The following is a 16,477-nucleotide window of genomic DNA, read 5'->3' on the forward strand; positions in this document are numbered from 1 at the left end:
TTGTAGTCATGTTAAGAGAGGGGGGGTAATACTATAGCCCATTTGGTCGCCAGGTCTTTCCCGATTAATGAGGTTGAACATGTTTGGCTTGATCCGTTTTCGAATAGCTTTATAACGCTAGCGGATATGGACTTTAATTAATTAATATATTTACCCTCTTTCAATATATATATATATATATATATATATATATATATATATATATATATATATATATAGGATCATGTGAGAACACATTCCTAGGATCATGTGAGAACACATTCCTTATGTGAGAACCCTAACTTATGTGAGAATAAATCTAGACCCTTGAATTAGATTCATCTGATGGCTCTTATTTAACCCGCCTAATTAAGGGTAACTGAGTAATTTCACAGCTTGAATGACTATCCTCAATCTTCTCATTTTTCATTTTCACTTTCTCTCTCTTCATTACATTTTCTCTCTCCTCCTTCATATTCTCTCTCTGGGAATTCGTATTTGAGTTTAATCTTCTTCGATTGTTGCATCGATCTTGCTTTAATCTTCTTCAATCTTCATATACCTTGATTCTGGATAATTAAGGTATTTGAGTTTTCTTTCTTTGTTGTTATTTATTCAATTTTTTTTTTTAGTTTATGAATTTGCTCTTTAATGCTCAGCGATTTATGGTTTCGATTATCATTGTTAAGATATTTTTGCCGATTTTTGTTGACATTTCTCACGATTAGGTGTCTAATTTGTAGAATTATATTATTGATTTTTTTTATTTTGTGTAATTTTTTATTTTGTTCTATTTTATTTAATTAGGGTTTTGGAATACTTATAATCTGCGATTTTTATAGTTCGCTTTTTGTTTTTTGATCAGTTGTGGTTTCATTAATTACTGTTTGTGATTTAGGTTTATTTTAATTGCTTTTTTTCTTGAATTGCTATATTGGTTAATTTGTTGTATTGTATTCATAAGCTTAGATATATGTCCCTGTATTTTGAATGTTTATAGTGGAGGTGTCCTGGAATCATGAGATTTGTTATATACCATTTGTTTCTGTTGCTCAGGAAATAGATAATATGATACTGCAAGTTGGTAAGAAATTCAAGATCAAAGATATAATCCATTCTAGAACTAGTAGTAAATCGTTGTTGTTATGGTTGTGAAGGATTGGTGAAGTCCTTTTAAGCAGGTTTTAGTTCTATATGCTTATCTCACTGATTTCCTTTTCTGTTTCAAAATTTAGCATAATAGGTCATATTATGAGATATATGTTTGTATGTGGTGAGTTGCTGAAATCCTTTGTGGTAATGGTCAATTAATTTGGTTACAGAACAGTGCTTTTGTGAATAGGACTGTTTGTATGAACAGTGCTTCTTTCAATGTACTCTATTTTTTCAAAATAACTACCCCAATTTGACTTTTGCACTATTCACACCACTTCCATTAGTTCCATTTGTGCAGTATACATATAGAGTAGGATTGGATATAGCCATGTAGTTCGTTGTTAGAATCGTTTCAATGTGTAGTTTACAAATATCAACTTGTTAAAATTTATGCTCATTGATAATTAGAAATATTATTAGTCAAAGTTCCTTATTAGCAAATTTATGGGTTAAACTAGGGCTTTTATTTTTAAACAAAGGCATTAATCGAGTCTGAGGTATTTTGTGGTACTAGTCAATTACATTTAGGAATTGTTCACTCCTTTCAAGCTGTGTTATATTATGTCATAATTTTCTGTGAAGTTCATACCTTTTGTCAATAGTGTATGTTATGTTCGCCTTTGTTTGATCCTTTTGATGTTGCGGCTCTTGTGATTGTCATCTTTTGTTGCTGGCTTCTCAAATTTAAACAAAGGATAGCACATGGAGGTCATGTTATGCTTTGTTTAGAATGTCTTTTAATAAGCCCTTCAATGAGTTCTCATCAATGTTCGTGGCTCCTATAATTTAATTTATGTATCTTTGAAGTGGAAGTGAACGAGAGAGAGGAACAAATTCAGGGATCAGGATGTGGAGAACGGGCTGATTAGGGGGGGGGGGGTGGGTGATAGCTTCTGCCATTATCAACTTTCTGTGATGTTTTGTTTGGTTTGGTTTGCTGCAGCAGTGTAACAAGCTGTGTTAGGATGATAGATTTGAGGTGTTTGGCTCAATTTGCTTATCTGAAGGCACCATGTTTTACCTCATATTCTCAGAAACTCCATGCATATGCATTATGAAGTGTTTTCTCCACATTTGATTGTTACCAAATTTTATAGGATTAATTTTCCTTTATAATTCTATGCTCTTATCGTGTCCCTCGACAGTGTCATTACCAGTGGTGGGTGTTCTACTTTTGAAACTCGAACATGAACAAAAGGACAACATAAGCACTCTTTCATTCATGTTATGAATAGACTATAAATGAATTATATTACACTATTTTCTCACATTTAGGATCCTCTGCTTCTTGTTTGAAATGTGGTGAATCCCCCCTTTCCCCTCTTTATTTCTCTTACAAATTTGCTTCTTCATTTGATTTTTCCTTTGTTTTAGTTAGCTTACATTTTTTTTCGGGTTTTTTATATTGTAGAATTGTTCGGTGTTATGGATCTGCTAAAGATTCTACGGATGTACCTTTGGAAAGGATAATGTACGTGTTTTCTTATTTCCTCATTTTATGTTTTCTTATTAATGCTTGTTGATTCAATGAATTATTAAAGAAATGTTTGCTCATTTGACAAATGAGCAACTAACTATTTGCTTATTTGCTAAATGGGCAAAAAACTGATTGTTCATTTCCCAAATGATTAAATTAATGTTTGCTTATTTGACAAATGAGAAACTAACTATTTGCTCATTTGAGAAATGAGCATCTAAGTTTTTGCTCATTTTGTTAAATTAGCAGCTAACTATTTGCTCATTTGACATCAATGATACCCATTTTGTATGAGTAGGACATCTATTGAGAGAGATTCTGCTGTTAATGTTGTTGGTGACCAAGATGCAGCAGAGGCTGCAAAGTTAGGAGTTGGTGGTGACCAAGATGCTGTAGGGGCATCACAATTAAGAGTTGTTGGTGGTGACCAAGATGCAGCAGGGGCAGCCGTTGTTGGTGGTGACCAAGATGCAGCAGGGGCAGCACAATTAGGAGTTGTTGGCGGTTCTACACAGCCTCAACGTAAGGGAAGGAGCATCAAGACAGTTGTTTCTAAGGACAAAGGAAAAAAGGTTTTAAAGGAACCATTAAAGAAAGAAAAACAGATGATTAAGCTAGAGGAGATGAAATCCAGCAACAAATTGCAAGGTTTGAAGTCAGGCAATGAAGTGGAAGGTTTGAAGTCTCACATTCATAGGACATTGCATAGTCAGATGTCACCCTCATCCATTGTTCAAGTTATGGAATCAATTTTACTTTCAGAAAATCAGTTGAAAGCAATTAGAGCTATAGGATTTGGGGTCGATGGAGTTTTTGAAGGTGATTCAACTGCCTTTGCAGTTGGGTATATGGTTGGTGCAGCACTTTGATGCTAAGACGTGCTCATTAAATATTCCTGCTTCTGATCCTCTCCGTATTACTGAAGACCATGTGCATGAAGTTCTTGGGTTGCCAATAGGGGGCATAGAGATTGATAAAAATAATTTTCCCAGAAATAAGAAAGTCATTCAGCAATGGAAAAAGCAATTCAAAAGCAACTCACTCTCTATCAAAATAGGGGAGCTTAAAGAGTTTTTGAAGGAGCATAAGTCAGCTGGTGCTATGTTCAAACGGAACTTTGTAGTTCTTTGTGTGTCTACACTAATGGATGGTAGTCTTCTTATTTTTATTTTGCTCATTTTCAATTTATTTTGCTCATTTCTATTTTATTTTGCTCATTTAAATTTCTGTTTGCTCATTTCTCTTTTGTTTTGCTCATTTTTTGTAAGGGAAACAAAACATGAATAGTAATTCTGATATTATTACATTTCATTCTGATGTTGATAAAATCAAGGACTTGAATTGGTCAAAGTATATCCTTGATTCTCTCGTGAAAGGCAAGCTTTTCTGGGAAGAACGTCCAACTCGTTCTTTTCCTGGGTCTTTATTGTTTCTTATGGTATTACTATAATTTTTGTTTATTTTTGATGTAGTATTTCTTACTTACTGGTTGATTTTTAATTTACTAATTTTTTTTTCTTACTTGTTTGTATTTATTGTATGTTGATAAATTTGTACTTGAGGAAGTTCAAGCTGCAAGTGAAATTCCAATCTTGAAAGGGTGGACAACAGCTATGTTGTCAACACATGAGAAATTGGAACTCTTTAACGGGGGGATTGGAAATATTTGTGCTAAAAAGCTAAGCTTGATGCTGGTTCTTCTAGCATGACACAACCTAAAATGGTATTTAACTATAATTTTTTATTTTATTCTTTTCCTTATTATTCTACATTTTTAACTTTTTTGTTTTTTATTTAGGAAAATTTTATTCCTTCTGAAATGGAAACTCAAGTAGGTGCCAATAAGGTAATCATATGTATTGTAATATTCTTTGTTCTTTTTGGAAATGACCAACTAATTTTTGCTCATTTGCTAATGAGCAAGCAATTACTTGCTCATTTTTAAAATGAGCAAATAATTTTTTGCTCATTTGACAGATAAGCAAATTATGCAATTGGTTATGTCTTATAAGTAAGCTTGGTTTATATTTGTTAGGATATTTGCTTTCAACTTGTTCTAACTTTCTTTTTCTTTTTTTTTGTTTTGTTTTTGCTTGATTTTAGGAACAATCTGATCCAATTCGTACAAAAAATGAAGAAACTGAACAAGATTTAAAGAAGGTATTTATATGAGTTTTCTGGAAACCAATATTTGTCAAATGAGCAATTAATTTTTTGCTCATTTCTCAAATGAGCAAAAACTTCAGTGCTCATATAAAGTTCAATTTGCTCATTTCATATGACTTTGCTCATTTCATATCCACTTTGCTCATTTCATATTCACTTTGCTCATTTCATATTTACTCTTTTCATTTAGCCAAGATGAACGGTATTGGCAAGATCCGGCAGTAATTGAAGCTTGGGATAGGTTTTTATAGATTTCACGCAACGACAAGCATGCTGAATCTTTAATCAATGCAAGGGTTGTTCATCTAAATGAATCAGAACCCATTGATGTTACTAAGATTTCTGTTGAATGTGTTCACATAGCAAGTGGTATCGCTGATGTTGAATGTTCGTCCGTGCCTAGGGCTGCTAAACATATGTCTAAAAAACTTGGAGACTCAAGTATCAGATATGGTTTAAGAAGTTCAGTTGCCAAAAGATCTAGAACTCCTACATTCAGGTTAGGAATCTTTTCTCAACAAACTGATTCTCAGGAGAAGTCCCCTAGTAGTGCACCTACTAATTAACCTGTAGTTGCTCCTGTCAATGCACAAGTTGGTGCTTCTGTTGCAATAATGCCTCCAAATCTTCAGAGCAAAAACTATTGCAGCTAACTCCAAATCATAGGTTGGGTAATTCACCTCATGTGGTTTCAACTACCTTAAAGCATACGCAATCACTCTTCGATTATGCATTAAAACACACCCCAATCAAAACATCGATGCATCACAATACAACTCATATAGATTGCTTCCATCAAGCAAAGCCAACACAGGTGGTGTGGTTAACCTTTCTTTCAAGGTCTGAAACGTCTCTTCACATTCTTAGGTCCATGAAAACTTATGCTCCTTTTTCATCAAACTTGTCATGGGCCTTGAAATCCTTGAAAAATCCTTCACAAACCTTCTGTAATAGCCTGCTAAACCCAAGAAACTTCTCACATCCGACACATTCTTTGAGGTTGGCCATTCACTGACAACTCGAATCTTTCTTGGATCAATTGAAACTCCTTCCTTGGAAATCCCATGGCCCAAAAATGCCACTTTTTCCAACCAAAACTCACACTTTGACAACTTAGCATACAACTAGTGCTCTCTTAAACATGATAGTACTTGTCTCAAATGCTCCTCATGCTCATCTTTATCCCTTGAATAAATCAAAATATCATCAATGAACACTACTACAAACTTATCCAAGTATGGCCTAAAAATCTTATGCATCAAATCCATGAACACTACTGGTGCATTGGTCAAACCAAATGGCATAACTGTGAACTCATAGTGACCATAACGGGTATTGAAAGCACTCTTTGGAATATCTTGCTCCGCAATCCTCAACTGGTGATAACCTGACCTCAAATATATCTTCGAAAACACTCCAGCCCCCTTGAGCTGGTCAAACAAATCATCGATCCTTGGTAATGGATACTTATTCTTCACCGTAACCTTATTCAATTCTCGATAATCAATACACAACCTCATACTTCCATCCTTTTTCTTTACAAACAACATTAGGGCTCCCTAGGGTGAGGAACTAGGTCGAATGTAGCCTTTCACCAACAAAGCATCCAACTGAGTCTTCAAATCTTTCATCTCAGCTAGAGTCATCCTATATGGAGTCTTCAGTACCAGGCACTAGGTCGATAGTGAACTCCGCATCCCTCACTGGTGGCATACCAGGAATCTCATCTGGAAATACATCAAAAAACTCTTCTATAACCGGAATACTTTCCTTACTCTTCTCTTCCTCACTTCCCACTTCTTGAACACTACACATAAACAGAGGATAACCCTTCTTAACAAACTTCTGTAGTTGCATTGCAGAAATAATTCTCAACCCTGAACTCTTCCCTTCCTTTTAGTAAGTCACTCTAGTTTTACTTGGGCTATTCAAAGTAACCTTTTCAGCTGCACAGTCAATCTTGGCTTCAAACTTTCCCAACCAATCCATACCCAGAATCACATCGAGATCCTTCAAATCGAACTCGATCAAATCCGACGAAAACTCTACCCAAAAATGGTAAGAGGTACACTCTTAAACAACTTGGAACAATTTTTCACTTCCCCATACGGAATAGACACATCTAGAGAAACTGACTCAGGACTCCCTAACCCAAGACTTTCAACCACTCTCTTAGAAATAAAAGAATGAGATGGACTCAAATCAAACAAAACTTTCACTGACAAAGAACATATAAGGAAAACACCAATAACCACATCATTAGAAGTTTCAGCCTCACGGTTGTTCATCACGAACACACAACCCTTTGGGGAACCTCTCGCAACGCTACTGGTTCCAACCTTGGGTGTAAATCCACTAGGCTGAGATGGTTTGCTAGGAGCACTAGACTCTTTCTTGAAACACTCAAACTCACGGCGCCCCTACTTCTGACTGTAACGACAAGTTACCGGTTTCCCCTCACAGTTCCTCCCCGGGTGGTCTTTCTCACACCGCTTGCAGAAATACTTCTGCTAGGGTTTCTCACCCCTTTGGTTTCCATTCCCTCTAGCGTTGGTCGTCTAGCCTCCATTCCCTTTTCCAAAGTTCCCTTTGTTGTCCCTCCTATCTCCAAAATTCCCTTGGTGGTTACCATTGGTCTTATGCCCCTTTTCACCCCCATGAAAAAATACGTAGTTCTTCTTTTTCTCTCCGGAATGCTCCTTCTCTCTCCCCTTGATCCTGTACAGGTGGGCTGCACGTCCATAGACTTCATCTAGGGTCTCAAAAGTGATTCCCCCTAGTTTCCCTTGGAGGGTCAAGGTTAGGCCTTGCTCAAATCTCTAAGCTTTGATGGTTTCAGTGGGAACTACTTTTGGGGAAAACCTCATCAACTCAATGAACTTGTTATAGTACTCATTGATAGACATGTTCCCCATTCTCGGGTTAGTAAACTTCATACACTTCTACTTTCTCAGGTAAGAAGGGTAAAACTTCTCCCTCAAGGCTTCCTTAAACTCATCCCACCCAAAGTTTGGTTTCGTCAACAACTCATCCTTTCTTTGGGCCCACCATAAATCAGCTTTTTCCCTCAGATAGTAAACACCATTATTCACTCTCAGCTTACTCAGGCAATTGATAGTATCAAACAACTAATCAAACTCCCTAATTTGGTTTTCAAGACTAGCTAGGTCCTCTTTCCCCAAGTAAACAGGTGGTTTGGCTGCAGCAACTCTCTTAAAAACTTCGCTATAAGAGTCAATGTCCGAATTACGGTTTCCTTGGTTCACCCCTTTCGTGATGTTTTCAGTGATATGGGTTAACTTTCTAAGGATCTTCCCTACTTTGGAACCAGTGCGCCTACTTCCCATTTGGTTTCTCATCCTTGCAGACATACTTCTTGGGTATAATTACCATACATTGAAAATTGAAACAAGTTCTACTCATATAAGCATTTAATTCACTCAATAACATAAGAAAAATTCAATAAAAATAACTTCATTTCATTAAGAATCAAATTAAAAGTACAACTTTGCCATCTTAGGCAATTATTGAAAGCAATAAACATAGCATAGCTCAATCATTCAAGCAACACTCTTAGAATAGTCATCCTCATCGGGATCATAGTCAGGATCATCTTACTTAGCCTTTCCCTTATCACTTGGGTTAGTCGTGAAAGTTGGGTTATATCCACTGTAACTTGGAGTATGGCTTGAACTTGAATTTGGGCTGTAATTTGGGCTTTTGTGTGGACAAGCACAACCACAATTTAGCTTTGAAGAAGCATTGGGTTTTTGTTGAACTTTTGGTGAAGATGGATGGTATTCTGGACTTGGTGGCTTTTGATTAACTTCTTAGTTACGAATTCTGGGCCTTGTTGCAATATGAAAATGGATTTTGGATTTGGACGCCTTGGAGGTTCATAGCTTGGAGTATGTGAAGGAGGAGGGTAGTTCTTGCTCCTTCCAAGAGGTGGTATGGACTCATCACTGGAGGACTCAAATTCATAACGACGCTTTCGGTATGATAAAGGTATTTGAGCATTTAAGTGGTACATTTGGTCATCTTTTCTCAAGGTAGCATTCTTTGAAATTTTGGGAAATTTCACAATTCTCCTCCTAGGCTCATAGTCACGTTCAACATAGTGCAAGTCTCTTTTGAAGCTAGACATGGTTGCTAACCACTTCCCTTCATGATGGTGTTCTTCATTCCACATTCCATTATCCTTGATTACATCCTTATACTTGTCAAAGATAGGTTTATATTGAGAACTCTAGGCAAATGGGCTAAGGGCAAGAAAATCATCCAAGGTGGTTGGGTCAACACTTCAAATCCATATCGTTCATAGAGGGATATGGAAAAAGTAACTATGTAAGTCACAAACTCACTAACACTGACTCCATCATCTTTCAAATAATGCAAGTTAAAGTATTTCTTTCTCATTTCATCAATCTTTTCCATCTGTTTCACATACACATGCAAAACAATCAATTCAATGCCAATTCATATAAGCAATTCAATTCAAAAATCGTTTGCATAAGAAATTCATAACTCAATCAACCAAGTATAGCTCAAGATCACCCAACCATGGGCAATGACTCAAAAATTCGAACCTCTTGACCATAGACTAAGGTGTTTTAACACCAACTTTAATGCACACATAATCACACAACTCAAGCTTTCACGTTGTTTCAATTCTTTTTGTTTTCGAAAATAATAATAATGTATTTGAATCATGATATTAGACGGTCAAGCACGCATCTCCCAGGCAAGTTACCTACAGCATCGAGGAGAGTCTTGCCTAGACAGAGAGTCGTACTTGAGAATCCTTTTCTCAATCATCTTTCCAAATAAGAAAATAGTTTTTATTTAAAAAAAATAATGCTTTTGACTTTCACACACAAATGTGAAACTCTGTCCTGTATGCCCTCTTAAGTCTACCAACAATTTTTTTTTTCCCATTTTAATCTTTTTAAGACCAGAAAACTGATACTACTTTGTAACACCCTCAAATCTCCCTCTACGGATATACTAGTATAATACGTACAATTATACCTTAGAGATAGACCACAACTTCGCAACGGAAACTCAAACTCTTTCTTTACTAATACTTAATATACATCGTAACCAATGTCATGAGTACTCAAAAATAGAATTAACGGCCAACATTCCTAAACTAGGTGAAGAATATGCCAGGACTCCCAAATGCTCATTTATTGACTCCACCTAAAAATAGTCAACACTGTTTACCATCAAGGTAAACAAGGCGAACCAAAACAAAAAAGAAATACGGATTAGCAAAATATGCTAAGTACGATAAGTTCAAGATAAGTAAATTCAATTTATTAGCAAACATGCTTTTAAAACCAATTCCAATAATTCCAAACTCATTATTCAAAACCAATTCTCAAGATACTCAAATAAATTCCAATAACTCAATAATTCAATAATAGTGATTATTAAAATTAATTCTTTTCAAAAACTCAATTCCTCTCTAAATGTGCACACCCCCAAGCTAATACTTTTATGTTGAAAGGTTGTCTTTGAGGAAAGACTAGGTCATACAAAGTCCATAGTCTTCAATGAATCCACATAGTGGGATTAATATAATAATCATGCTTGTAAAGCTTTTATAAATAACTCAATAAATCTTCTTTAAATCAATAATTCCAATCTTTACAATAAACAATTCAAAACTCCTTTTTATTTAATTCGACATGCTTTCAAAATCAAACCTTTTAAAATATGATAAATAATTCAATTATTCAAAACATGATATTATAATCAATCCTTCAAATTTAATTATTAAAACCAATTTATTTAAGCGTACTTTATTTCATAAATCATAATTCAAATCAATTTAATTAAAATCACACAAACATGCTTATTCATTCAATCAATTCCAAAGGTATCTAGCCACCTAAACATACATTGATCCTTGCTTAGCAGCACACAAAAAGAACTTTAAGAACTCTTGTTAAACACACCCTACAAATAAATATAACCTTAATCAATATAAGGTTAAAAAATAATCGCAACAATTAAAATAAAACCCTCAACTATATGTACATGAACCCTAAAAAATTATTTTTCATAAACTTGAATCATTTTATTTAATTAAAAACACTCATAATAATTTTTTATAAAACCCCCCATAATAATAATAATAATAATAATAGAATTAATTAGGACAAGAGAAGAAGATGGAGAAAACCAAGGAAGAGGAGGAAGGAGAGGCACGGCAAGGCGGCAGCAGCTCACCGGAAAGTGGCTGCTGCCGGCGGGAGGGGTGGCTGGCATCGGGGACTAGCGTCAGTCGACGATGGGAGGTGGTTTGTGGTGGTGGTTGGCGCAAGGAAGTGAGAAAAAAAAGGAGAGAATTAGAGAGAATTTAGAGAGAAATAAGAGAGTTTTGGTGTGAGTTTTTAGCTATGATTCAAGGGGAATTTATAGGCTAGCTCATGCAAGAATTATGGTAGGAAATGTAGGAAGAATTATGGCAAATTTGATTTAAGGAATTACTTAGAAAGGTGAGCTAAAGAATTAAGCAAAGTTTAGTTTTATGGTGATTAAGGAATAATTAATTATGAAAAATAATTGGCAAATGGCTTTGCTTGGAGAATAATCAAGAATGGTTTAAGGTAAGGAAATAAGATGATCAAATATTTGGGAGATGGAAAATAAGAATTAAGAAAATAATAGAATCAAGGAAGATAATTAAAATACAAAAATTACCAAAATAAATTGCTCAAAGATATCATATGGTGGCCGAAAATTTGAGCTTTCCTAAGCTCATATTTTCTAACTTCCCTATTTATATTGAGGCATTATATTTGCTAGATTTTAAGGAATAAAAACTATTACGTAAATAATATATTTTGTATAAATAATTAATTAGGAAAATACCAATTATTCACCATTTAAATTAACTAAGAAAAATAAGATTTTTTTTCACTAAAAAAATCCGAAAATTCCTAGCTAATTAATTAGGAAATTCAACCTTAATTAAATAAATAAGAAAATATAATTTGCTTAGTTAAAATATTTGATATATATATATATAATCCGGTTTTTAAATAAAATAAATGGATAATAAATCTTATCCAAAATCCAAAAATAATAATTAAATTTTAAATGGTTTTGGCGCCAAAATTCAAATATCATTTTGGCTTAGAAATTTCAATTCAAATAGTAAAATAATTTACTAAATTACCCTTTTTAGAAAATATTAATTAATTAATTAATTAGAAAATACGTTTCAAAAATACGGGGTATTACAACAGGATTGTCGTGCCACGTTGGATATTGTCGCGCCACGTCAGGAATGTCGCAATGCGATGGTCCTGACGTTGCGCGTTGGTTCTAAAAGATAGCAAAGTCGTAAAGATTTTGATTTCTAAGGGAATTATGTTTGCAGAAGATATCCGAACGTCTTTGTATTCGAATAGAACAAGGATTATTTATGAGAAGTTTTATTCAATCTCAAACTTCTTTAATCTTTATCTTTTAGAAAAGGGTAGATTAGAACCTTCTAGAGGATTCTAGAAGTTCCTAACTAATTTAAGATTGGGAATATGATCATATAGGGCGTAAATAAAATATTTGGACTCCATATAATCAATGGGTCATAGCGAAGATGGACCTAGGCTCTGTTTATTATTTTGGCCATAACTTACTCGTTTTAAGTCGGATTTGGGCTTATAATATATTGTTAGAAAGCTCTTTTCAAACCCCATCCAACTAAACAATAATTCGACTGAGAGCATGGACCAAAATAATCAGGTTTGGACGTTTTTTATAATTTGGGCACAAAATAAATGATTTTAAGATACGAAATGAATTATTTAAGGTTAAGGACACGAAATGGATGATTTTGGATTAAAATATTTTAGGTAAGGTTAGAAATATGGTCAAGGCTTAAGAAAACTTTGTGAGACTCTTCAACTCTTTACTGAACTCGTCCATCAAAACGTGAAAGGTACTCATCACTAGATTTGGTTTTGGGGAGACACAATCAGGAGTCTACAGAGCTTGATCTTTAGAAGGTTCTAGAGTGCTCTGAAATTAATTTTGGTGGAGATTCTAGTAAGGATGATTCTAGAATAACCAAGAGTCATGTTTTACATTGTAGAATGTATCTAGGATGTTCTATTTATGTACATAACAATGCAATGCCTGAAAGATTCTAAGAGGTTAGTGTGTAGAACCCTCCATAGTGAAGCTGAGGTTAGGAACTTTATGAATTTAAGGACTAGCTAGCTAAGATGAATGCTAATAAATAGGCACCAAGGATCATTTGTACAGCAACACACCTCACTTTTTACTCTTTTTCAGCGCAATTCATGTTATTTTTTAAATTATTGTGGATATACTAACTCTCCTTTTTAGTCTTGTATTGCTTGTCATTATAATTTAAGATGAAATAAGTTTAGACAAAGTACATTCATATTTCCTCCGTTTTTCAATATTTGCAACTTTTTCTCTAGAATTAAAATGTCACAATACTACGACACACTATAGTTGGAAAGTTTATTTTTTTAAAAATTAATTTCACTATTACCCGTATTTAAAGTAGAGCTGGCAAAAGTTGACATGACACAGCAACATGATACAAACCAGACATGAAAAAAATGGGTTAGTGTATGTTGAGGGTTTTCGACAAGTTTAGATAAACGGGTCAACACGATATGACACGATTATTAAGTGGGTTGGGTTGGTGTTGAAAATTCAAAATGAATCTGACACGAGCCAACCCGCTTAATCAAGTGGGTTTGATTTGTGTCATATTAAACCCGTTTACCCGCTTAAAAATAATAAATCAAATTTTATAGGTATGTTTAAATGAAATTTAAAGCCCAACAAGCTAAGAAACCTGATTTAAAATCGGCCCAACAAAAAATAACAAAAAACAAAAACAAAAACAAAAACCTAAAAACCTAATACCTCAGGTCAGCTATAATATAAAAATGACACGTTGATGAGTCAAATAATCAAAACCTAACCCTTATTATCTCACTTCCTTTCGTCACTTCCTCTCAAGTTCTCTAATCTTGATCTTGAGCAATCGGTCTCCTCTAGAAGTTGGTCTACATCTTCTTTCTTCTTATTTGTAAGACCCGAATTCACTTAAAGTAGATGATATTTGAGCATTTGGAAGATCAAACTAAAAAGATAATGTAACTGTTTTTTTTATTTTTTGCATTTTTTAATATTATGGTGCTTTGAACAATAATTAAAGTGGTTTGTAATATTATGATGCCCAAATCTTCAATATCTGTGATTTATTTAAGTAATTTGAATACTAATTGCAATTGTTAATTTGTTAATTTTGTAAGCAATAAAAGCTAAAAATGCTTATTGAAATTATAATGAAAACATTAAACAGGTTGAAAATACTCAACACGATCCGATTAATTATACTCAACATTTATTGGCTTTCACCGCCTCCACATTTAAATGTTTTATTTTACCACCAAAACATTTTCCAAAAATTAGCTTTTACCACCCATTAATGGATTCCGTCCCTAAATGCGTTAGTGGAGCCCACTTTTTGGCATTTCCTCCTTCACCTCCCTAGATAATCCTCCATGAGTACCACCCAGTAACATCAACGCCACCCTTGCCTGTGAAACCCAGCCGCCAATAGCACGTGCAACCAACCACCAGCTGACTCAATGGAGAAATAATTGGAGGGGGGACAAATTTTAGGTTGGTTGAAATTTCGTGTAGGGCTAGGGAAGGGGTCGAAAATTTGGTTTAGCCTAAGGAGGGGGTCAGAATTAGATGGGGGATAGGGAGGGGGTCGAAATTTGGTGGTGGCTAGGGTTTTAGGGGTGGTCGAAATTCAGTATGAAAGGGTTTTAGGTGTGGTTGAAATTCGGTGGCTATGGTTTTGGGGTCAGATATTGTTAGGGGGGTCGGAATCCGGTGGGGCTAGGGAAGGGACTCAGAAAGCGGTGGGGGAGGGGGGTGTCGGGGCTAGGGGTACGAATGGGGTGGGTTGGGCTGGCTTGGGCCGGGCGGGGAGTCGATGGCCGATACCGACGGTGGGACTAGGAGCCGATCCGGCGGTGGGGGTGTTGCCAGTTGGTGGATGGGTTGTTTTTTTTTTTTTTTTTTGTATTTTTTTTTAATTTTTACCCAATAATATGGTGACACATGTACATGGTAGGCGCCATTAATGGATACATGGACGAAATCCGTTAGTTGGGGGTGATTGGTGGTAAAAGCCAACTTTAATTTTTTTTATATGGTGGTAAAATAAAACTTTAAATGTAGAGGTGGTAAAAGCAAATAAGTGAGTTTTTTTTTCTAATTTTTTTTTTGGTGGTAAATTCAAAATTTTCTATATGTTAGAAAGGTATTTAACCAAACCTAGCTAATATCAATAATAATGTTATAAGTTTAATTTGTGTTTTCATAAGGTAAAGAAGAAATAATAGAGAATAAGGAGTAAAGAGGAAAATATGACATACCTTCTTTACATAGCGAAAATAGTTTCCCTTATCTAAAAAGTAATTCCACTTTCCACCTAAGGAAAAAGAAATTTCCATCCTTTAATAAAAGGAAAAATTGTCGGGACTAATTCGACATTTGCCTCATCCCCCTAAACTAATTTCACCTTTCGATTATTTTTTAATAATCCAACATTTATACCTAATCCGCTTCCAATGGTCTCAATCGGCCAACTAACTTATTATAACTAGTTACTTGACGCGTGTCGGTTTGTGATTGGTTAAAAACAAATAAAAAATAAAAATTTAAAAAAGTTTAATTTTTTTTAAGAAATAAATAAATAAATAATTGGTTGAATTGTTTTGAAAAAGCCCCCAATCAGCCCAAGCCACCTCCTCGCCGCCCGTTTCCACCGGCCCAGCTACCGGACTCCCCTACCCCGCAGCGCCGACCGCCCAGACCCCCTACCCCAGCACCGACGCCCTCCCCTTCTCCTCCCCCTCCCCCTCCCTCGAACCACCAACCTCCCTCCCACCGCCACGAAATCCACTAAAACCATCCCCTAACCCTCGAAAACGCCTTCTCTGTCCCGATCTCAGCCCCCTCCCCTTCCTCCGTTCCGATTCCGACAACTCTCCCCTTCCCCCGTCCCTATTCCGTTCTCCCTTCCCTTTCCCCGCCTCGAGTTCTGCCTCCCTCACATTCCCTCGCCACGATTTCAGCCTTCCTCACTTTCCCCTGCCTCGATTTTGGCCGCCCAGACCACCCACAACAGCGACGACGACGACGTGAGCTCCGATCTGATGGTTGGGGCTGATGGACGAGGTGGCTGAGGCTGGTGGACGATAACGACGCGGTGGCTGGCACTTGTGGAGGAGGTTGTTGGCTGGCTGCCTTTTTTTTTATTTTATAATTTTAGACACATATTATGGTGATAATTGTACTTTAAACCCAAAAAAATAAAAAATAAAAATAAATAAAAATAAAAAATTACCTTTTTAACCGATAACCGGTCACTTGGGATCATTGGGAGCAGATTGGGTATGAAGGTCGGATTATTAAAAAATAATCGAAAGGTGGGATTAATTTGGGCAGATGAAGTAAAGGTATTATTCCCGGCAATTTTTTCTTAATAAAACAAAGAGGGAGAATGGAGAAATGAAGGAAACCATTTTTGGGGAAAATGTTTTCTAAAAAAACAAACAGAGCATTAAATCACAAATGTAAAAGGAAATTAAAGCACATTTTAGAGAAAAACGGATGTCCAAC

The 16,477-nt window shown here is 35.5% G+C and overlaps 1 protein-coding gene across 2 annotated transcripts; it reads left to right on the top strand.

Moving 5' to 3' along the window:
• Positions 1-287: 287 nt before the first annotated feature.
• On the top strand, positions 288-10,074 carry LOC110690005. 2 transcript variants are annotated; one of them, XR_002504983.1, is made up of 5 exons: positions 288-561; positions 2,546-2,605; positions 2,910-4,457; positions 4,715-4,771; positions 4,968-10,074. XR_002504983.1 is itself a non-coding variant. In XM_021866829.1 (3 exons), coding segments are annotated over exons 2-3 (573 nt in total). In that variant the 5' UTR covers positions 288-561; positions 2,546-2,603; the 3' UTR covers positions 3,481-4,706. The 2 variants fall into 2 exon arrangements, 1 of the variants encoding a protein (XP_021722521.1); XM_021866829.1 differs by lacking the exons at positions 4,715-4,771; positions 4,968-10,074 and having other exon boundaries at positions 2,910-4,706.
• Positions 10,075-16,477: the final 6,403 nt, after the last annotated feature.

Source organism: Chenopodium quinoa, unplaced genomic scaffold, assembly GCF_001683475.1.
Source record: "Chenopodium quinoa cultivar QQ74 unplaced genomic scaffold, ASM168347v1, whole genome shotgun sequence".
NCBI classification, from domain to species: domain Eukaryota; kingdom Viridiplantae; phylum Streptophyta; class Magnoliopsida; order Caryophyllales; family Amaranthaceae; genus Chenopodium; species Chenopodium quinoa.